Here is a 24667-nt window from a genome sequence, read left to right as displayed (position 1 = left end):
GGACACTCCGGTCCGTAGAAAACTGAGGTTCGACCACGGGGTGAGTGTCTGTAAGCAGGCCCGAGTCACTTGTACCCGGAGCGTGCCAGACCGCCATGCCCATCTCGGGACTCGATCGCGTAGCCAGTGCTGAAGCGGTCTCATATGAAGCAATCCGAGCGGCGTTACCGCGGCTGCAGATGCCATATGCCCCAGGAGCCTCTGAAACAGTTTCAGTGGAACCGCACTCTTGCCCTCGACTTGTCGAAGGGAAGTCAGCAGAGACTGCGCGCGCTCGCTCGAAAGCTGCGCGCACATGGCGACCGAGTCGATATCCATACCGAGAAAAGAGATCCTCTGCGCGGGGCAAAGTTTGCTCTTCTCCCAGTTGACCCGAAGGCCCAGACGGGCTAGGTGATGGAGCACCAAATCTCTGTGTCCGCAAACCTGCTCTCGAGAGTGACCCAGTATGAGCCAGTCGTCGAGGTAATTCAGGATGCGAACCCCGTGCTGCCGAAGGGGCGCAAGGGCTGCCTCGGCAATCTTCGTAAAGACGCGAGGGGAGAGAGATAGCCCGAATGGTAGAACTGCGTACTGAAATGCCCGCCCCTCGAAAGCAAACCGTAGGAACGGTCTGTGTCGAGGCAAAATGGAGACATGGAAGTAGGCGTCCTTCAGGTCGATCGCTGCCAACCAATCGTCTGGACGAACGCATTCGAAAAGGCGTTTCGCTGTCAACATCTTGAACGGAAACCGGTGAAGGTGACGGTTCAAGACGCGCAGGTCCAGGATCGGTCAAAGCCCACCGGTCTTTTGGGGTACAATGAAGTACGGGCTGTAAAACCCAGAATTCATCTCGGCTGGAGGGACAGGTTCGATCGCACCCTTCGCCAGTAGGGTGGCAACCTCCGCTCGCATGACGGGGGCATTGGCCCCGATCATAGTGGAACGGACTCCCCGGAAGCAGGGAGGAACCTGCGCGAACTGAATCGCGTAGCCGCACCTGACTGTCTTCGCGACCCAGCGGGACAGCCCTGGAATCTGAAGCCAGGCTCCCAGGAACTGCACCAGCGGGGTCAATCGGACTACAGGTGTACCCGGTGTGGGGCAGCGATGCAGCGTTACCGACCCGGACAAGGGAGGCTGTTGGGCTCGGGGGTGTCGGTGTGGGGGTGCGGTTAACGGCTGCGTCCTGACAGAGGAGATCAGGGAAGGACGCGCGTTCCACTGGGGTCTGCTCTCCCAGGAGGCTGGCGACAGAGAGGGATGCGAGTGGCGGGACCCGTGGGTGGCGCGCACTGTCATCACCGGTCTCTGGGTCCTCAGAGACAGGGACATGAGTTCTTCCCAAGCGCTGCTAGCCCGGGGGCCAGCAGCGGAAGGATTTTTCCCCCGGCCCTCCACCGGGGGAAGGAGAGGTCCTGCTACCATCCCCTGGGAAGAACTGGAACCCATCTCTGAGTTGTCCACCTCCAGCCTGGTGTTTAACCAGGCTGGGGAGCGGACTGGGCGTCATCCTCAACCACCTCCATGGCGCGGCCCGGGTGAAGGCTGCTGCTGGGGCCGGGCGGGAGGAGGGAGGACGCCCTCGGCGGCGAGCGGACTGAGGCGACTGAGCCGGCGGCTGGTGCAGCAGCTGGCCGCCGGGGCAGTACGTGTTACAGCCTCAGTCTGCTCTGGGGCGGCCGAGAACCATTGGGCGCAGTTCTCAGCCGCGCCGCCGAAGAGGCCAGCCTGGGATATGGGTGAGTTGAGGAGGCGGGCCCGCTCAACGTCCTCCACATCACCAGGTAAGGCCAGGTGTTCTCCCGGACCACAGCTGTGGACATCTCCCGACCCAGGGAGCGTGTGGCGACCTTCACCGCCCGGGGGCGGGATCAGTTGCGGCACGCAGCTCAATGAAGAGCCCTGGGTCGGCTCCACCCTTGTGCATGTGCAAAGGGGCGGCGGCCTGCCCGTAGCTCTGCAGGACCACGCCACCGAAGTAGACGAGCCCACAGGCTTTGGGAGGGTGCTTAGGACAGCCACACCACGCCACGTCAAGCCCTCTGTGGACACCGTAGTGCGCAACAGAGAGTTCAACAGTGGGGGTGAGGGGGCCCCAGTGTACCCTAGGCCGCGGCCCCATCAAGGGCAGAGAAGGTGGAGGAGGCCACCAAACGATCGCAGGAAGCACGGGGACTTCCGGGACCGCGTGATCTCCTCATGCACCTCGGGAGCGAAAGGTATTGGGGGCGGGGCCCAACAGCTGTCGGGTGCCGTCCCCAAAAACCAATCGCGCAACCACGAGCACTCGCGACTGGGCGGAGTTCCACACCAGCGCGAGACTCGCGGCTGCCCGAGATAACATGGCTGTCAACTTTAGGTCGGATCAGGCAGCGCTGACACACCCGGAGGCGGAGCACAACTCCTAATAGTCATCCCCAAAGGACTCCAGCCCACCTTGGGATGCGGCGATCGACATCTCACTGCTATCTGGAGCGTGAACGAAACGAACGAGGCGTCAGAGATGGGCCGCTGTTTCAGTCCAACACTCGCGGGTTTAAGCAATGTGCGAGAGGGGGCGTGGCCCGAGGAATGATCGTCGGGGTTCTTAATACCACGGCACCGCACTCAGGTCACCCTGGCCACCAGCCAAAGTACCACCTCTCTCGGAGACGGTAGATTGGGGTGTGGCAGAGGGGACTCTCTCTCCTCACGGAGATCACTGAGTCTCGACCGCAACATCGCGATGGTCACGTTCCCGCAGTGGGAACATGACGCATCCACAAACACTGCCCGAACGTGCTGAAGCCCAAACACATCGAGCAGTGAATGTGCCCATAGACAGCAACGGAGATTGATCGCACCCGGAAATGCACGGGCGAACCGTCTTGAAAAAGACGTGCCACGCGCAAGCTCTTTTTGTGAGAGGAAAGCTCTGCAGAGTGCCGAAGCGCCCAGGGAAACACACACACAGCTTTTGCAGATCACTGCACAGATCAGCAGGCAGGCAGCATGAGATCGCTGGGACGCGCCGTAACACCAACACCCTGGAGAACCGCTGGTCTCGAAGACTGAAGAGAAGACTTCAGAATTCAGGCTTGTAGGAGTGAAGAGATCCTCTTGGCTCCAAAGCAGAAACATAATGCGATGTTGCCAGCGTACTTCCTTATATACCCACGAGGTGGGGCGGAGTTACGCATGCAAATTCCGCATGCCCATGGCATTGGCACTGCCATTGGGCGCTGTTGAATACTCGAAGATGATTGGCTTCTAAGCGAAACCCCCATTCGTTAGTCACTAACGTACGTCGTAGTGACTGAACGAAAGGGAACTCAGAGGTTCAAACACAAACAAAATAAATATAGGCCTACATTATATAAAGACGAAAAAATAAAATGTAAATGCTTCTTTTTCAGGATGGACCAGCCAATGCACATGTGCAGTCCTAACTGTGTTTCTCAGAACAATGATTGTTTCTATTGTAATCTCGAAGCAATTTGTACACTCTAAAAAAAAAAAAGGTTCTATATGGCACCAAAAATGGTTCTTCGTTGTAATCATAGAGGAACCACTTTTGGTGCTATATAGCACCATATCTTATTATGTTCTGTATATGGTATAGCGGTGCTATATAGCACCTTAGTTAGCGGTGCTATATAGCAGCTTAGTCAAAGAACCGGTGAAGAACCTCTGAAGAACCACTGAAGCACCAAAACTGGTGCTATATAGCACTAAAAAAGGTTCCCCTATGTTTACGAGCCAAGAACCATTTTTGGTGCAATATAGAACTTTTTTTTTTTAGAGTGTACGTATTTTACGAGGTGGCTAATTCATACGACCTCACTTGTTTGAATATGTGCGATTTTTGCTAAATCATACGTATTTGATGAGTTGGTCAATTCGTATGATTTTGTATGAATGATCTACCCCTAACCCCGCCCTTATACCTACCCATCACTGCGGTTTAGACAAGAATTAGCCACCTCTTGAAGTGGTCATGAGATAGCGCTGGAGCTTTTAATGGCAGTGACGCAATGACTTTATCAATCAAAGATTGGGTCTTTTATTTAGAAGGTGGGGCTTATTCCGCTTGCGTGTTGAACTTTCTCCCATTTATATAATATGAGTCTGTCTTTCTATATATAAAGTCTTTGCAACAGGTTAGGGTTAGGTAATATTTTGACAAAATCGAGCAAAAAATTGACAATATGGTGTCTAAAATATAACAATTTTAACTTCTTATTTATTGAACTGTTGTATAAAATCAATATCACATTTGTACTCATGCTGTTGTTGCTGACAAAACATCACTCATGTGAAACTGCGCTCATTACTCGTGTGATATTGCTTAACCAAATCATAAAATTTAAATATGCGAGTGAGACAAGTGAGTTGTTTCCCTGGCCTGTATCATATTCGTCACCAATCAACTGTATGAAATGTAAGATCTGGGTCAGGTGTGTTAAATACGTTAATCAAATTAATGCAGAGTTAATTAAATTAACACGTTATATCGGCAGCTCTAATTTTAATATATTTTAAAATGTCATTTATTCCTGTGATGGTAAAGCTGAATTTTCAGCATCATCACTCCAGTCTCCAATGTCACATGATCCATCAGAAATTATATATATTCTAATATCCTGATTTGTAAGCTCAAGAAATATTTTGTACTATCAATGTTGAAAACAGTGTTTTTTAACAGTCTATTAATGGCTTGATTCTATATGTTTTTTAACAAAAATTCAGAAATATTATATTAGTTGTTTTACCAATATCTATCACAGCTTTCCTTGTCTTGTAAAGCAGCAGATTTACATACACAGCTTTCCATATCAGACTCTTCCGTAACTCACTCCAGAATGAATGTCATGGCAAACATGTAGAACATCAGCAGGCAATTAATTTATTTTTGATTAGCTGTTTGCACACAGTTAATCAAATCATCATTCGTTCAAAAAGCTTTTAGAGTGGTCTGTTTTTCTCCTCAACTGTAACACCAAGACATAACTGGGTTTAATTTTTGCTCAAGATTTGAGATTGGAGTAAATAAAAGCACAAAAAACTTGTTACTGGGTTGCTAAGTAGTTCTTGTGATGCATCTTAATTAGATTTATGGAACCAAGGAAGAAGAGCAGAGAGGATGTATAATTTACATATCAAACACCCCATGTTTTCTAATGATATTGACAGGCTTCATAAATGAATACATTAATAAAACATATAATTATTATCTTCTGTTTACACAGATTATTTTTTTAAGCCATGCAGAGACAGCAACAAAGAATAACAATTATGGAAAAACTATCAGCTTAATGTGTGATGGTTGATGATTCTCATGCTTGAGCACATCCGTCAGAAAACAAGATGTGCACTGATTGTCATCGCAATGACAGAATTCCATACTTGTTTGACTCATCAAATGCCACATCTGTTTTATAGAAAAAGTCACTTTAGTACTTTTCCTGTATTGTAAAGATCCTGTACTGCACAAAGCAGCTGAATTAGTGGATAATTTGACAAGTTAAAATTGTATGGTTTGTTTTAGCATGATACTGTGAGTGCACACCTGAAAATTTAGTCATATGTGATTCTAATGTACTGTTGATCATATTTTTAAAGGGAACATTGGCCCCGTCTGTCCTAGAAATCTGTAATTAAAACTCAGCTGTCAGCATGCATTTCTGTGATTAGCCCAGATCCAGGGTGGTTATACACTTCTCTGTCCATCAATCTGAAGCCTGCTCTCCATTCCAGTGAATTCACAATGTAAAATGTAACCATATGTTGGCTACATTTGCAATTTGAACTTATTTATTTAAAAAAAAAAATCAATCACTTCTGAACATGCACTCTCTCGCACTGAAACTACAAACAACCTTCCAGACCACAGCAACTCATAGTCCTTAGGCAGAACTCCCTCCTGCAGTGAATAGTCCTTATAATCAGGGTCAACTATTGATTAACAATTTTAATCAATTAATCATGAATATAATTATATTATACTCTTTAAATTAACATCCAATTGTCAGCCCTATATAAAAGCTATATTCCCTGACACAAACCTTTAAAAACACAAGGTCAGTTGCTTGTCAGCAGGTTCATCAGGTGCTGAGGATGCAAAAACAAAACTAGTAAGGATATCTCCATGGTAACTAATGCAGGTGTTTATCTCAAATTAATCAGTTGGCACACAAAGACGGAGCAAATGTATTTAGTTAAAAAGCCATTTACTTATTTAAACAAATTCTATCCCCGTGTCCTCTTGCAGTACCTTAGCCAACCTCATGCACACATACTCAAATCCCTTTCACACTTTTTCTTAGTTTAAGATAATAGCCGGGGAACGTTCAAAAAATAATAACTCAAAGAAATGTTTCATGTCCACGTATTGATTTGGGAAGTTATCATGTAATAAGTGGGATAATGTCTGTCAGTAATACACTCAGCTGGTTATTCTACTATAGAGTGCAACAATCGAGCTACAAAAGTAAACATTCTCCAGATGGGAGAATTGTTTCAACTCATTTTATTGCACTATTTCAACATAATTGTGTTTAACAGCAGAGCTCCTGGAGAAAAAAAGAAAAACTACATTATGATTCTGCAGAGAATTCTCAACCAATCAGTAAATCGTGCCAAACGAACACTTCCTAGGATACCAACAAAAAAAAGAGAGAGAGCTCTCAAAAGATAGAGCCTCAAACCCTTGTATCGCCCAATAATAAGACCATCTTTGACTTGAGCGCCAATCCACTCCCATGAAGCACTGCAAATGATATAGTCTTGTCAGTTTACCTATGCTCTCAAACTACTTAAATATTTCTATGCATAATATGCCTATTTTGCAATAAAAGTAAATTATTATTTCTGTATATATAATAAACATCTTTAAATCAATCATTTTTATTTCTCCATTATTTTTAATTCAGTTATGTACTTTGTAATGCTTAATGGGATTCTAGTTAAGTACAAAGCTCTACGCAGTCTTTTTGTTTGCAAAAAGTATTAATTATTGCATTAATTATCACGGACGTATCGCCTGCGATAATTAATGCGATATGGCTCAGCTTGTCAGTGAACTACGGCTCTGTGCAGGGCCGGCCCGTGGCATAGGCGGAATAGGCAAATGCTAGGGGCGCCACTCATCCATAGGGGCGCCAAAATGTATTACTGATACTATTTTATTAATATTAATTCGAAATATTAACTTAACTAAGTGCCCCGCTTCTTCCCGGTCCGCCTCATCAATCTCCCCCCGCCGAGCTACTTGAAGTGCGTCAGAAATATAACGCGCAATCAGTTTAACGTTGGGAATGTGTTGTGTCGCGTCGCCTCTCGCCGCATCTAATGTAGACAGGATTGCTTTCATTTTTTACGGTGCTTGGCCGCTCGCGCCAAGTGTAGACACGGTGAAAGTTGCCTGATATGATGGATGGCCGAATGGTAGTGTCAAAAAAGACAGAAGCCCTCTGATGCAGGGAAGATAAGGGAGACACTGCAAAAATGCTCTTCTTACTTAGTATTTTTGTCTTGTTTCTGGTCTAAATATCTAAAACTTCTTAAATTAAGATGCATTTAGCCTACTAGATAAGTAAAATGACATAAGATCTATTTTCTTGTTTTCTTGAAAATAAAATTAACAAAATTAAGTGAGTTTATGCTTAAAACAAGCTAAATTATCTGGGGTGAGAAAAATTATCTAGTTTCTGATTAAATCTTGTTTCTTGTTTCCGTCCCAAACAGAAATAAGATAATTTTTCTCACCCCATTTGGCAGATAATTTTGCTTGTTTTAAGCAAAAACTCACTTCATTTGAGTGTTTTTTCCCCCCAGAAAACAAGAAAAAATATCTGTCATTTTACTAGTAAATACATCTTGATTTAAGATTTTTTAGATATTTGGACTGGAAACAAGAAAAAAATACTAAATAAGAAGAGCATTTTTTGCAGTGTAAAGACAGAGGTAACGTGATGTAGGCTTTTTGATGAATTAATACAGTTTATTTAATTGCATAGTAGTAAAATACTTATGTTCGCTAATTCATTCCAGTTTTACCTTAAACTTTATGCAAACAGCTGTTCTGGGTTCTCCAGAGGCCAGCCAGTGTAATTTTGTAAATAAAAACGCATGCAATATCACTTTTTTAATAGCCTAATATTTTTACTCTACAGTTGTGCAGTTTTAAGGGGACATATGGCCCTTTTAAAATGTATTTGCCAAAATTAGTAATGATATTCATATACAGGTTTATTTAAAATAGCAACATTTTATTTAAAATTCACATTAAATATCTACATTTCTCAGTTTAATTCATGGTGAAAACATGAATGTGCATAGTTTAGTGGAAGATTGCTGCCATCTACTGGAAAACAAACACTTTTGCTAGTTCTCAATGAATAGTTTGTGCATGAATGCTAGATGCTATTACTCTTGCTATTTGTGTTTAAGCTGTAATGTGGCGTAGGTGCTATTTTTGTATAGTTTAACTATCATCAGCCTTTTAAAAAATAAAATAATAATAATAATATCATGAACATAATGACGGGGTAGAATGGACTGGACATCATATAGAACAACAACAATGAAAATAAAAATAAAAACATCAATGCATTACAAAAATAAAACAGTAGTAATTCCACAACTTAGACTGATAACATGTAGTGCTAAACCTTACAAGGGGCACCAAGTAAAATCTTGCCTAGGGCAGCAAATTGGTCAGGGCCGGCCCTGGCTCTGTGTAGTAAATGCCGCTCTATCTGAAAGCAGGTGATGGCGATTTACTACTAATCAAGGAACCGGCTTTACTGACGAGATGCGCCTAACAATGTCATGCGATATATCGCCCAGCCCTAACGGAGGTCTTACGGGTGTCGAACGACATGAGGGTAAGTAATTAATGACATAATTTTCATTTTGGGGTGAACTAACCCTTTAACTAGTCGAGGTTGATATAGGATTTAGAAAGTAATTAGTAATAAGTAATTAAATACTTTTTGGGCAGATTAATTTGTACAGTAATCTAATTACACTATTGAAGATGTAATAACTATTTCTTAGAGTAACTTACCCAACACTGGTTGTAGTTTTGTTATAGACATAGAAAGCCCTAGAAAAATAAATCTACTCATTTGTAACATTAAATTAAACCTGGAAATCAATCTTGAAATATTCAAGATGTGTTCAACTGCATCCTTAGGCGGATCATAGCTGGATCATACTAAATATTATAACCTCCCCCACCATGATATGATCTAGGGGCCTTACATTGGTTTGTTCAGCTGTCTGAACATAATATACTACCAATATTGCCTGAGGGAAAATGGCCCTTCAAAACAGGCAATTCCAGAAGAAAAAAAGTGATAAGCACATAGAGAAGAAAGAGTGCGAAAATGAGCGTTTGTGAACAACAATTCTCTTTCAGAGCCGAGCAGAGAGAGGAAGTTCTTACAACTTTAAGAAAGCCACATGTGTTTTATCTCACTCAAACAGTAGTGGCTTTGATTTGTACAAAGGGCAAAATCCCAACTGTATTGCACCAGGGTTTCAAATCCTCTGGATGTTCATTAGCTTAAATTCCCCCTATGTACAGCTCAAAGAGAGAGAGAGACAAACAGAGCTTAAACAAGACAGAGTGTGAGATGACCCCTAACAATATTTCCCAGGTTTGAAACATCATGAGGGCGAGTAAATGAAGACAGAAATGTCCTTTTGGGGTGAACTATCCCTTTAAAGAGCACCAAATAGGCTACCAAAGAGTTCTTTAGCAATAAATAAAATAATCAAATGTAAAATAATAAAAAATTTGTTCTGTTGCAAGTGCAATACTTGAACTTGAAATAATGAGTTCATTATTGGGGGGGGGTGAAAGGGTGTCCCTTATTTTGTCACACTGAAGGTGGCAACTTGTCATTGTCGCCCATCAATGACATAATATCCACGAAATACGGTAACCCTGTTGAAAGCGTGAAAGCTTATTCCACTTTAATCTTTTCTCATATCCGTTTAGACAGTGTATCCTCACAGCCATTACATACAATAGATTGCTTGCTGCTACATGAACACAATTGCGTAAACGCTGCAGACTGCTAACAGCAAACTACCAGTATTTGAATGTTGAGCCGCAGCTCATTGGCTGCTAATGCAACAGCAACCAATCAGCTGCGCTATGTAGATAAAGATATGATCACTACCAAGTGACTTAAGGACCTATCAGCCTCCGCCATCTGGAGTTTCATGCCAGAACTATATTTTCACAATTTTACAAATGCAAAAGCAAAGTAAATAAATATAACAGATTGATTGTTTGTTCCAATGTCACACCCATTTTAATAAAAATATAAATTATATTGTGGAATGGTATTATAATTTGAACATATTTTAAAATGTAATTTATTCCTGGGATGGCAAAGCTGAATTTTCAGCATCATTACTCAGTGTGACATGATCCTTCAGAAATTATTCTAATATGCTGATTTGCTGCAAAGTCTTTTGTAACCATCTAAATGTCTTTACCATCACCTTTGGTCAATTTAATTTATCCTTGCTGAAAAAATATTCATTTTGAACAGTATATTAAATATTATTTATCTATATTATAATGACAAATAAAATAAAATATAAAATAACATAATACATTATAAAATTGCAAGCTGTGGTGTTAAAACAATCGGATTCATATAAACAGGTAGTGCTGTCGCAAGCTCACATAAATACTGTATATGAATTTGTCCTTGTTTGAAATGGAATTTTAGCAAGATATAAATGTAAGTACCCCCAAAAAATACCAAGATTTCAGAAGATATGTTCTTGCTAATATGCTACCTTGAAGTACATTCAAATTGAATTAATATCTTACCATAAGCCTTGCTTGTTTCTTTGAAGTGCTCTCCAACCAACAGTGTGTGCTGAATCATATTACAATACATCAGATGGAAGATGTAAATTCTGTTTCATCTGAAGTGTAATTCTAGAGCACTCTACAAACTGTGCTGTGGTGCTTTTGTTGTTCTCATTCATTATTCTCTCTCTGTGGATGAGATGTGATCCCCAGCCCACAGCAGACCCAGACTGCAGTAAATAGGTCAGCCCAGTCCAGCTGTCAGACCCTGAGGTGGACACCAAGGTTTCGGGGTGAAGAGAAAGAGGGGATCAATCACGGCATGCTGCACACCTGGAGCTGTTCAAAAGCATTAGTATCACAACAGGTGAACTTCTATCAAGGCTGCACACTGTGGACTGTAATCACAAAACGTCTTTGTCTAAACTACTGCCATTACTGCTAAAACAGGGGACAGCCAGCGACCACAGAGTGCTCCAAACAGATGCGAGACATTCTGCAAAGAGCTGCAGACAGATTAGCTGTGTGTGTAAGCTGGCAAATAATGACTGGCTGTTAATTTGCAAGGTATTGCTCAATGTTTACAGGTAGTTGTAGAAAGTTTTTGTCTGGAAGTCCCTGTGACAAGCAGTTGTCTGTTTGGGGTGTCAAAATGTAAGCCAAATTTACAGGGGATTTGCTTGTTGCTTTCTAACAGGTTTAGGTGATGACCGTGTGGTGTGAAAAATAACCAAAAAAACAACGTTAGGCAGTTTTTCTCACTACCAATAGTTCATAAATTTTAGGAAATAATACAGTTAGCAGGGTTTTCTTGACATTGCAGATTTCTCCAGACAAATTAACTACATTTTACAACCAAAGAGAACAATGAAATTAGTTCAAAAGCACCTGAGCCCCGGGTGTGTAGCTCAGGTCAAGGTCATAAAACCTCACAAATGTGTGCGGCGAAGACCAGCCTGCTGCATCACATACTGTACATCCTGAAGTGACATTCCTGACACTAAGGCTTTAGAGGCAGCCATACTCCTAGTAGAATGGGCCTGGATTGCTAACGTAGTAGGTAATCCGGCCGACTCATAAGCAAGAGAGATAGCCTCGACTATCCATTTGCTCATTCTTTGCTTATGTGGCAGGATGAGTCACGTCATCTTATTGGTTGGTTGGAGTGTAGTTGGTGGACCAATTGGGTGATAGTAACTGCACTATTTAGGGACCCTTATTTTGACGGGTATGCGTGTGACGTGGGGTGCCTCTCTCTCTCTCTCTCTCCCCCCTTTGCATTTCCGTTCCGTTTCCCATTCAGGTATGTCGAGTGTTTGTTGGTGTAGTGATGCATATATCACGAGGCTAATATGCGCTATTTATAGTTTAATTTAGAGCGGAGCTGGTGGCGTTTGGCATTGCGGCAAGTTGTGGCGGAATTCACTTGCAGGTATGTTTTAATGCTTAACTTGTAACCCTCACAGTTTTGGTATTTATTGCGCGTTGCTCTCAGTAACAGCAGCGAGGGCAGGTGTGTGTGTGTGAATGCTGGTCGCTAGATCGAGCTGCGGCACCGGTAGTGAGTAACCATACAGCTGTGCGTTCTGTGTTTGACATCAACCGTGAGTATGCCGCCCTTGTCTTTCATATTTGTTGTTTCTTAAACTTTTTCTAATTCTCTAATTCTTATCCTCTTTGGTTAAAGGGAAAGGGGAACATTTAAGTCCGGTTCCTAGCTAGTGATCTCAGGTGACGCAGCTGCTGTTTTGCTTATGGGACAATTCTGGTTTTGATCGTGTCATTGACGGTCAATTGGACTGTGTACTGCTCTGCTGCTTGCGAGACGTCGGGCCGTTAAAGTGGGCTTCGGATGTGTGTCCGCAAGGCTGCTTATCAGTTAAGCTTTTGGATATAATTTCTTTTGGATGTTATGTGTTACTTTATTGTTATTTTCTGGTTATTTGCTTGGTTTTGATTATTATTTTTGTATTCTATTATTGTACTTGTGTTTGGTTTTGTTTATTATTTTCCTTTTTTTGTATGTATAAGTTGTTTCTGCCCAGGGATGGCCGGCCACAGGAGCATGGAAAGCTGCTATGGCTGCCACATATATTGAGCATGGAGGAGGTACGATCCGAGTCCAGCAGCTCTTGTAAAAATAAAAGTACCAGTGGTACTTCACATGAATAGGGGTCATGGTTCCCCCTCCTTCATCAACTCTTACAGCTGGCGACTTTGCATCATTTTTCACAAATAAAATCTCCTCCATCAGCAGCCAATTCTCCGCACCACAAACCGACACGCACATCTCAACAACCATCACACATACGCTCCCCTCTTTTTCTCTGCTCTCTGAAGCTGACATCTCCAAACTCATCCTTTCCAACCACCCCACTACCTGTCCACTGGACCCTATCCCCACTCACCTCCTTCAGGCCATCTCTTCTTCTGTTACTCCTGCACTCACTCACATTGTCAACACCTCTCTTCACACCGGGACTTTCCCCACAGCATTTAAGCAGGCTCGGGTAACCCCACTGCTTAAGAAACCCTCTCTGAACCCAGCACTTTTAGAAAACTACAGACCGGTATCCCTTCTGCCTTTCATTGCAAAGACACTCGAGCGAGTTGTTTTTAACCAGCTCTCTACGTTTCTTGAACAGAACAACCTCCTGGATATCAACCAATCTGGCTTCAAAAGTGGCCACTCAACTGAGACTGCCCTGCTCTCGGTTACCGAAGCACTGAGACAGGCAAGAGCGGCTTCCAAATCCACAGTACTTATCTTACTGGATTTGTCTGCTGCTTTTGACACAGTTAACCACCAGATACTCCTGTCAACTCTCATGGAGATGGGCATCTCAGGAACTGCTCTCCAGTGGCTCAAGTCTTACCTCTCAGGTAGGTCCTTCAGAGTGTCATGGAGAGGTGAAGTGTCTAAGTCACATCATCTAGCCACTGGAGTACCCCAGGGCTCAGTGCTTGGACCACTTCTCTTCTCCATCTACATGTCATCACTGGGAACTGTCATTCAGAAACATGGCTTTTCCTATCATTGCTACGCTGACGACACTCAACTCTACTTCTCATTTCAACCAGATGATCCCACGGTTGGTGGTCGTATCGCTGCCTGCCTAACAGACATTTCTGCCTGGATGAAGGAACATCACCTGCAACTCAACCTTCCAAAGACAGAACTGCTTGTGGTCTCAGCCAACCAAGCACTTCATCATAATCTCTCCATTCAGCTAGGATCATCAACCATAACTCCGTCCAGGACAGCCAGGAATCTTGGAGTTGTGATTGATGATCAGCTAAAATTCACTGACCACATTACTGCAACATCCCGGTCCTGCAGATTTGCGTTATACAATATTAGGAGGATCAGACCCTTCCTATCAGAGCAGGCCACACAACTCCTGGTCCAAGCTCTTGTTCTCTCCAGACTGGACTACTGTAATGCTCTTCTAGCGGGCCTTCCGGCATGCACTATCAAACCCTTGCAACTGATCCAGAATGCAGCGGCAAGGGTGGTCTTTAACGAGCCGAAGAGAGCGCACGTCACGCCTCTCTTCATCAATCTCCACTGGCTGCCAATAGCTGCTCGCATCAAATTCAAGGCACTGGTACTCGCCTTCAAAGCAACCACTGGCTCTGCACCAATATACCTAAACTCGCTTGTTCAGACTTACACACCCTCCAGGAGCTTACGGTCTGCCAGTGAACGACGCCTTGTAGTGCCATACCAAGGAGGCATGAAATCACTCTCACGGAGCTTTTCCTGGACTGCCCCCACCTGGTGGAATGACCTGCCTATCTCAATTCGAGCCGCCGAGTCTGTAGCCATTTTCAAAAAACGGCTAAAGACACGTCTTTTCCAGCAGCACCTAACCAATCAAGAATAGCACTTAACATTCCATTCGATTCATTTTCTGTCTGTCTAATTTATTTAAAAAAAAAAAAAAAAAAAAAAAAAAAAAAAGTTGTGTGTTCTGTGTTAGATTAACTGAGACTTGTTACAGCACTTGCATACTGTAGCCCTTGACCGTTCTAGTTGCTTCTATTGCTCTCATTTGTAAGTCGCTTTGGATAAAAGCGTCTGCTAAATGACTAAATGTAAATGTAAATGTAAATGGTTCCGAGACGAGCACCAGCTGGTGAACACTGACCATTTAAGGGCGTAGAGGCGTCTCATGGACGGAGTTCTAGCCTCAGCGATAGTGTTTGAGACTCTTTCTGGAAGGTCTCTTGGTACCCATTGAGGGGCCATGCATGGAGACCCACAAGTTGGGATGGGGGTGGCAGATTGTCCTGTTCGCCTGAGTGAGGAGGTCCTTCCTCAGGGCTATTGGCCAAAGAGCTGCTGCGAGCAGCTGTATCAACTCGGGAAACCATATTTGGGTCCACCAGAGAGGGGCTGTTAGGAGGACTGCACGCTTGCTCTCCCTGATCCATTCGATGGCCTGCGGGAGCATCGAGACATGAGGGAATGCATAAAGGGGAAGGCTGGGCCATTCGTGGGCCAGCGCATCCCTGTTCTTTGAAATGAATGTTGGCCAGTGAGAGTTGTCTTCTTTAGCGAAGAGGTCTACCTCTGCCCTCCCGAAGATGCTCCAGATTAGCTGAATTGTTTGAGGGTGGAGAGACCATTCCCCGGGGGGAATGTTGTCTTGAGAAAGCATGTCTGTTACCTGGTTCAGGATCCAGTGTAATCCTAGGCCGGGGGCCCTGCCGTTTAGGGAACGGGGAAACGTTTCGCTGTCTGTGGGCGCTGTCTGATGTCAGCCACTGGGCGGGGCTGAGAAACCAGCGGCGCTGGTTTGGCTGGCTGATGGGTCAGCGCGTTCTTTGGGCGACCTGAAGCAGAGCTGGAGCGCTTTGGAAGGAAGGGTCACATGGCCAGCAAAGACTTCGGTGCTTCAATGAAGTGCTCAGCAAAGCCGCTCACCGTGGGGCCGAAGAGACCAGTAGTAGAAATGGGGGAGTCACGGAAGGCGGTCTTATCTCAACCCTGATTTCCGTCAAGTTGAGCCACAGGTGGCGCTCCAGCACTACCAGGCTGGCCATGCTCCGAGTAGCGGGCCGAGTAGGGGGCCGAGTAGGGGGTGTGCCATGATTCAGGGAAGAACGGTGCTGATCGCTGGCGAGGGGCCTGTTGACGCCCCGGCAGGAACCACTCATCAAGGCCACTCATCATCAAATTTTTTACTAAATTCCATCCAGTTAATCACCCACAAAAAATATGAGTCCCCTTCACTGGTAAGTAAAGAAGTATTTTCAAAAACTTTACATTATATCATCAAATGTTTTAGAGTAAATAACAAAAAAATGTACCATAATGGAATCACATAAGGCCATACAGGACACACTGGGTTGGATACAAATATAATATATTTGTAAGGAAAAGAGCTGGAATTCTCTAAATATATTTGCATTTTTGCATGATTTTTTAATTCACTTATAAGAATAGTAATTCACATACTATAACTGCACATATTATGATCTGCACATTTTCTATAGCACTATAGCACCAGTTAATGAGGGTGAGGATGAGGTGTCATGTCATGTCATGTGATGAGGAAGATGAGGTCATAATGACAATCCGGCAGGGAGAGAGTGAGGGTGAGATGAAGATGAGGATGAAGATGGACATGATAACTTGATATGATAACTTGATATGATGGTTTGGTAAAACTTGTGTTCCACGATGGTACAATGTTGCCTGAGAGCTACAGATGAATTTGAAATGTTACTTTTTATTAAATATGACATTTGTAATACATGAAAAACTGGATAAATGTGTTTGTTCAGGTGTCTGGTTAAAGAAACTTATGTTTTCAATAAATATATTGTTTATTGCTATTGTTATAGTGTCAAATTTTAAGCAGGAAAAACACCACAAATAATTATTTACTCATTGAAATCATATTGCGTACCATAGAGGGATTATTCTAGATACCTTATGCCAGGGGTTCCCAAACTTTTCCATCCCAGGACCCACCAAGTAATAATCTCAAGACCTACCAAAATAATTTTAAAGCATGAATGCGGGGTGAGGGTGAGAGGCATTAATTCTCTTTAGAGCAGTTTTTATGTTCCTTGTCATAGTATGAATGACATACAAGTTTAATTGCAATTCAAACATAGGGTACATTATTCAAATTTTGATAACAACTAAAATAGCCACCTAATGTGGCTATGTTGAAATAATGTGAAGAGTAAACGAGAAGTTTCTGCTGCCTCAACTGATTTACACAGACGGCATAACAAATTAATGAGAGACATTCAACATTACAGTATAACTGAAAGCTATATCAATTTCAACATTTATTAGACTTTTAAAATATTCATAGTCATATTTACCTGTGGCCTGTTAACAGGAAGGACATATACAGAAATTTAATAAAGTTATCAAACAGTCTGCACTGCATAAATAATCAATTAAATATAGATTAATTCTCATTAAAGCTACAGTTTTCTCTGTTTCCTTTGTTCTCTGATTAACATTAATGACAGACAGCATTAGTGGCTGCTAGTGGCTAGTGGTTCTGTAGCGTCCAGTCGAAAGAAGTCAGCCAACACTGATGATTTAGTGACCTTTTAATGAGTTTCTTTGCAGATCATAAACCAACGTAAGAGCTGAACACAAAATAAACAAAACAACGTGTCACTCTCACTCAAACATTAGCCATTTTCATTGACATTTTTTCAGTATGAACCAAAGCTTAACAAAACATCCTCTACACCATAAGACATAGCATACCTTGTTGCCACTTTCGACTGAGGCTATCTTCTTAATCTCTTTAACCTTTATTTTCAAGGATTCACCTTCTCTTTATTTCTAGAGATTCTTTCCTTGTCCCTTTTTCCTTTTTTTCTTAGATCCCTCGCGCCTCTCGTAATTTCAAAATAAAAGCCAGTTTCCGCTAAACAGGAAGTGTCAAAATAAAAGCATTTAAAAGTATACCGTGTACATTCGAGGTCCTTTACACTCCCACCAAATTATTTTCAGTTTTAACACACTTACATTTAAATGTAAATAATTTTAAATGAAACAATCCCTTCGATGAACAACTATTAACCTTATAAGTTTAACTGTATGTTATCTTACAGTTTTCTCTTAAGAAGATTCTAATAGTAGAACTAACTTATGAACTGGACGTTCAACCACAGACACTCTGCTCTGCCTTTCACCCTTTCTGTTCAGATTTCTGTCACCAAGAATTATTTTGACCCTCCTAACAAGTCCATCTTTGTCTGTTACTGTCTCCGAGACTCTTCCAAGCCTCCACACCGATCTTGGTTGTGTTTCGTCAGTGTCCATCACTACATCACCTACTTGAATGTTTCTCTTAGGACTGTGCCACCGTTGTCTGACCATTATGTTATGGAGATACTCCTTCCTCCAGCGGTTCCAAAATTGCTCTGCTAGGAACTGTACTTGACGCCATCTCTTCTTTCCATACAAATCCTCTCTAACGAACTTCCCAGGAGGAGGTAGAGCAGTAGTAGATTTCATGGTGATGAGGTGATTAGGAGTAAGTGGTTCCAAACTGTTTGGATCGTTCAGGTTCTCTGTTGTAAGAGGGCGACTATTCACAATCGCTGCTGCCTCATACAAAAAGGTCCGTAGGGAAGCATCATTGAGTCGAGCAGATGAGAGTGTGAGTGTAGCGTTGAGAACATTCCTCACAGTCCTTATTTGTCTTTCCCACACTCCGCCTGCATGACTTGCGTGAGGTGCATTTAAGACGAAATCACATTGCTTTTCTGCAAGAAAGGTTCTCAGTCTCTCCGCATCAACTTCCTGTAGAGCTGTAGCGAGTTCATTTTTGGCCCCTACGAAATTGGTTCCTTGGTCACACTTAATTTGCTTGACTGAGCCACGTAGTGCTATGAAGCATCGCAGTCCGTTGATAAAGGCATCGGTTGATAGGTCATCCAACATTTCTACATGAATTGCACGAGAACAAAAGCATGTAAAGAGCAGGCCATATCTTTTGTTTTCTTTGCGTCCTTGTTTAATGATAAACGGCCCGAAGACATCCATGCCACAATAGGTGAAAGGTGGAGAGGGTTCTACTCTTTCTGTGGGGAGATCACTCATTTTCTGTTCTTCCACGGCTCGCCTTAGTCTCCGACAAAACACACATTGGCGAATATAGGATGCAACTGTTTGGCTCAGCCTGGGGATCCAATAGCCACTGGATCGAATCTGATTCATGGTAAAGCCTTTGCCCTGATGATGAACCCTTTCATGATGGTATGCAATTATCAGTTTTGTGACATGATGTTCTCTTGGAATGACTGTTGGATATTTGAATGAGTTAGGAAGAGATGAACTGTGTAGTCGTCCTCCCACCTTGAGAAGGCCATCACTGTCTAAAAAAGCATCAAGATGGTAAAGTTGGTTGTTCCTTGGTAATGGTCTACCTTTGCTCAGTATTTTTATTTCCTCTTGATATACTTGTCTTTGCAGATCTTTGACAACCACGAGTTCGGCATTTTGTCGTTCATTGAAAGTAGAGTGAGCATTTGATTTGTCATTCAGTAGACGGCGTCTAAGACGTGCTACGGCACTAACTGCATGAGACCAGGATGAGAACTTTACCAGACGGTCAGTAAGGCTCATATATTCTGCAGTTTGCGTGTGTAATGTTTGCACCTTTCTCACCTCAGGATCTCCGACTGGAAGCTCTGTGTTCCCATTTGCTGGAAGTTTTATTTCCTTTTCCCACAGGAATTTAGGGCCTGTGAACCAGTCGGATGAGAGCAGTCCATCTACCGTTGTTCCCCTAGATGCCTTGTCTGCGGGGTTTTCATAGGTTGAAACATAAAACCACTGTTGAGGGGTCGTGTTGTTTCGGATCTTTTGCACCCTGTTTGCAACAAATGTGTGGAAACGTCTTGCTTCATTACTTATGTATCCTATAGTGACTTTGGAGTCTGTCCAAAAGAACTCTTCCATATCGCTGTACAGTAGCTCCTCCCTGAGCATGTTACTCACTGTGACTGAGACGGTTGCAGCTGTGAGTTCTAATCTTGGGATTGTGGTGACCTTTGTGGGAGAGACGCGTGCTTTCCCCATGACAAAAACGCAGTGGACATCTCTGTCCTTATTTATCAATCTTAGATAAGAACACTGTCCGTATCCAGTGGTGCTTGCATCTGAGAAGTGATGCAGTTCTCTTTTTACCACTTCTCCAAAGTTGGTAGGCACATAACATCTAGCTATTTGCAATTTCTCCAAATTGATTAGATCCCTTTTCCAGCACTCCCACCGTGATTTCAGATGTGCAGGTAGTAGATCGTCCCACCCGGTTCCTTGTCGACACATTTCTTGTAGGATTCTTTTGCCATTGAGGAGATAAGGGGCGACAAATCCTAGAGGATCGTATATCGCTGCAACCGTGGATAATATTCCACGGCGTGTGGGAGGTTGGTCCTTCAGGGCGATGTTGAAAGTGAAACAGTCTTTTTCTATGTTCCAATGAATGCCTAGTGCTCTTTCAGTTTGTGTCTCACAGAACACAAGATCTTTAGTCTTGATGTTAGATGCATGCTCTGACTTCGGTATGCTGCTTAGAACGGCACTACTGTTGGACACAAACTTATGCAATCGCAGGCCACCTCTGGCACACAGTTCACGTGCCTCTTGAGCTAGCTGCATGCCGTCTTCCACTGTTTTCACACTCGTAACTCCATCATCCACATAAAAGTCTCTGGCTATGAACTGGGAGCCTAGTTGGAAAGTAATGTTGTTCTCTTTGGCCAGATGTTTTAACGCATAGTTAGCACAGCCTGGCGAAGAGACAGCACCAAAGAGATGCACCGTCATCCTGTACACTCGAGGTTGTGTGCTTGTGTCTCCATCTCTCCACCACAGGAAGCGAAGGTAGTTACGATCTCTCTCCTGGACTTGGAATTGATGGAACATTTTTTCTATGTCACACAGTAGAGCCATTTGATGTCGTCGAAAACGTAAAAGGACCCCTGTCAGATTGTTAATCATATCTGGACCAGCCAGGAGATGTTCGTTGAGACTGGTCCCTTTATGTTTGGCCGAGCAGTCAAAAACCACACGCAACTTTTCAGGTTTCTTAGTGTGATAGATGCCATGGTGTGGTATATACCATATCTCACCAGGGAGTCCATCATCTTCAACTTCTTCTGCTTCACCCTTTGCAATGATTTCGTTCATGTACTTAATATAATCCTCCTTGTATTTCTCGTCTCGGGTGAATTTCTTTTTGAGGTGATTAAGTCGGATTTCTGCGAGCTGTTTGTTATCAGGCATTTGTGGTCTTTCTTTAAATGGCAGTGGCATCTCATAATGCCCTTGTTTGGTTCTCTTTATGCCTTGTTGAAGTTTATCAAGGAAGACAAGATCTTCCTGAGACACTGTGATGTCATTTACACTGAGTTCTCTGAAGTCACCTTCCAGTGCACGGATTGCATCCATGGGAGTTACTGGGGGAATTTCTTTGACGATAACACGATGACAGAGGCTGCTCATCATACCTGTCTCAAGGTGGGGTTCTGAACTACCAACTATGCTCCACCCTAGGTCTGTCTGGATGGCGTATGGTTCATCATCTCCGCCTAATATTGTTTGCCTGGGTGCCAAAGCTCTGGGGCAGTTGTAGCCTATGAGGAGACTCACTTCACAGTTGAGGAGAGGAGGGATTTCATCTATGATTTGTGAAAAGTGACTCCAGCGCTTGGCTGTCTCACAGGTTGGTATGTTTTCACGATTGGCTGGTATGTAATCTTTTGTGTATGCATGAGACAGTTTGATGATAGTTTTTGAACTGTAGCCTCTTACGAGGAGATCAGTCACCCTTCCACTATTTACAACAGTGTTCTTTCCCATCATAGTGGTTAGTTTTAGTTTCACTGGAGACACCTCGGCTTGAAGTTCACGACTAACATCCTGGTCAATAAAAGCAGTATCACTCTGCGTGTCTAACAATGCATATACAAGTTTTTCTTGGCATGGGTTTGCAGCAGATGACACCCACACTGGAACTATCATTGAGGTACTGACAGACTGTCCTTCTCTGGCAACATGGAGTGACATGGCGGGTGTTGTCGCTAATGTGTGATTCTGTGTTGTATCTTCCATGTTCACGTGCCTTTGTCCTTTCAGATCTTTATAGTAGTTCTCATCATGAAGGTAAGTTGGGTGTCTTTTAGTGCAAATGTCACAGGTGAGGCGGTGTCTACAGTCCTTTGCACTATGACCTTGTCTCAAACATCCGTAACACAATTTATTGTCTTTAACACATGTCCTTCTATCTTCCAGGGACATTTTCATGAAGTTTGGACATTTGTGAAGCTGGTGTGTGCCTTCGCAGAATATGCATGGAGGTCTCATGTACGTTTTGGTTGCTGGTTGTTTGTCAGTTTGCACTGTAGTCTTCATGTTAAATGCACTTGCCTTATTCCTTTTAATGTCCTTTAGATTCCTTTTATCGTTGGTTGATTCAAGAGAGCGAATCGCATGGATGGAAGTTACTGGGTTGCAGGCAACTTCTGCTTCTAGGGACAGGAATGTGGCGAAATCACTGAAGCTGGGAAAGTCTTTGCCCTCCATTAGTGTCTTTGTAACTTGACGATTCCACCTGGCGGCTGTCCATTCGGGTAGTTTTTGTAACAATTTTTGATTTTCGTCGCAGTCGTTTAGGATTTCCAATCCTTTTACATGAGGCATGGCACGCATGCATGCATTTACAAAATCTGCGAAGTTTCTCAATCCTTCAGCATCCTTTGAGTATATTTTTGGCCAGCAGGACAGTTTCTCTCTGTATGCTTTCTGGATAACAAATGTCTGACCATATCGTTGGTTGAGCCTTTCCCAAGCATCTTGGTAAGCTTCTTCGTCATTTCTATAAAAAGTTCCCTCAAGGCATTTACGCGCCGGACCGCTCACGTATCTTTTTAAATAGTACAGTTTATCTGCAGCAGAGATGCCCTTTTGGTCAATTAGTGACATGAAGGTGGATTTCCATTCAATAAAATCAATTGGTTCACCGTTGAATACTACTGGCTCTGGGGTAGGAAGTCTATTCATCATTATACTTTCCTGAACGGCCCTTGCAAGCTGAGTGACACTGGGAGGCTCTGACAGCATGGATGAGTTAGACAGGGGTGATGCAGAGGGTTGTGGTGTGTCATTTGGGTTCACCTGTTCTCTCTTGATTGGCTGAGCATCATCCATTTGTTTTATTTCTCTGTCATAGGCTTCCAGCTTGGCTCGGGCTGCCTTTACATCCCTTTCAGCGCGCAGACGTTCTAGCTCAGTTTTCTGTATTTCTATTTCTTTCTTATGTTGTTCCTCTAGATCCTTTATCCTTTCTTTTTGCCTCCTTTCTTCTTGGGCTATCTTATATTCAGCTTCTCTTGCCGCTAGTTCTGCAGCTGCATCAACCCGTTTTGATGCAAGGTATGATGATGATGATGAGCGGTGGGAGATACTTGAGTTTGCAGCAGTGGAACCGTATATGGAGAGTGCATATTCACGATCTAAAAGCTCACGTAGACGGCCTCTTTCACGTTCTGCGTCAAAATCTCCATCAATGCCAGTTAATCTTTCTAAGATTATTTTCACAATGTCACAAGTTACTGATTCGCATGCATCAATTTTTCTCCGTAAATCAGTTGATGGTGCTACATAGCTTCTCATCTCAGTGTAAAGTCTCATGACATCATCCCTTCCTTTCTCCAGATCATCTGCCAGTAATGACAGCTGTATTTCAGTTACGTCTGACTTTAATCTTTCTCTTGTCGCACGTGCTTGTGCTTTCCACTGTTCATACAAATTCACAAGTCTTCTTTCCTTTTTACTTGCTTCTTCTCTTTGATATTCAAGCATCCTTTCTGTTGGTGTTTTGATTCTTTCAGAGCGGCGAGCTACATCTGACATGCTCTGGGTTTTATTCTGTAGATCAGCCAACAGTTTTTCTTTACATTTTATTTTTTCCTTTATGTCTTGCCTTTTATTCTCACTTTCGTTTTGAAGTAGGTGTTTACATTCTTCAATTTCCTTTTGTAGATCAAGAATGTGTTCATTGATGTCACTTGAAATTACAGATGGAATCTGTGAGTCTTCCATTTGCAGACTTTATGTACCTTTCAATTTCCCGACCAACTTCTGCCACCTGCTGGCTATTTGTCGCGTTGCATGGCGGCGAACGGGCAAGCTCTTACTGTAGCGTCCAGTCGAAAGAAGTCAGCCAACACTGATGATTTAGTGACCTTTTAATGAGTTTCTTTGCAGATCATAAACCAACGTAAGAGCTGAACACAAAATAAACAAAACAACGTGTCACTCTCACTCAAACATTAGCCATTTTCATTGACATTTTTTCAGTATGAACCAAAGCTTAACAAAACATCCTCTACACCATAAGACATAGCATACCTTGTTGCCACTTTCGACTGAGGCTATCTTCTTAATCTCTTTAACCTTTATTTTCAAGGATTCACCTTCTCTTTATTTCTAGAGATTCTTTCCTTGTCCCTTTTTCCTTTTTTTCTTAGATCCCTCGCGCCTCTCGTAATTTCAAAATAAAAGCCAGTTTCCGCTAAACAGGAAGTGTCAAAATAAAAGCATTTAAAAGTATACCGTGTACATTCGAGGTCCTTTACAGGTTCCTTTAAGATCTGCTACTGTTGAACGCGGATCTGACGCGTTGTCACACGCATCTAATTTTCTCTCAACTCTTTAAGTTCAGTTGAGACGTTTTTAACTAATTTAAGACTGCTCTTATGAGGATACTCCACAAAACAGACACTTTGGCATAATTCTGTGTGTTATTGTTTGTTCAAGAGCGAAAGAGAACTTGATTCTGGTGTGTCTTACGGAGTCCCACATTCACA

The 24667-nt window shown here is 43.1% G+C and overlaps 1 protein-coding gene across 1 annotated transcript; it reads right to left on the bottom strand.

The window, feature by feature from the left end:
- Nucleotides 1–17373: 17373 nt before the first annotated feature.
- On the bottom strand, nucleotides 17374–24335 carry LOC307118185 (uncharacterized protein). The gene is made up of 2 exons (XM_079803702.1): nucleotides 24210–24335; nucleotides 17374–24085 (listed from the first exon to the last, which is right to left on the bottom strand). The coding sequence occupies exon 2, from the start codon at nucleotides 23898–23900 to the stop codon at nucleotides 17907–17909; it is 5994 nt and encodes a 1997-aa protein (XP_079659828.1). The 5' UTR covers nucleotides 23901–24085; nucleotides 24210–24335; the 3' UTR covers nucleotides 17374–17906.
- Nucleotides 24336–24667: the final 332 nt, after the last annotated feature.

This window comes from Gobio gobio (genome assembly GCF_949357685.1).
Source record: "Gobio gobio genome assembly, chromosome: 21".
NCBI classification, from domain to species: domain Eukaryota; kingdom Metazoa; phylum Chordata; class Actinopteri; order Cypriniformes; family Gobionidae; genus Gobio; species Gobio gobio.
Note: the sequence above shows the minus strand (reverse complement) of the source record. Positions and strands in the feature narration are given on the sequence as shown.

Bases quoted from the DNA above. Each gene is read 5' to 3' on its own strand.
- LOC307118185 (XM_079803702.1), bottom strand. From the start codon at position 23,900: ATGGAAGACTCACAGATTCCATCTGTAATTTCAAGTGACATCAATGAA.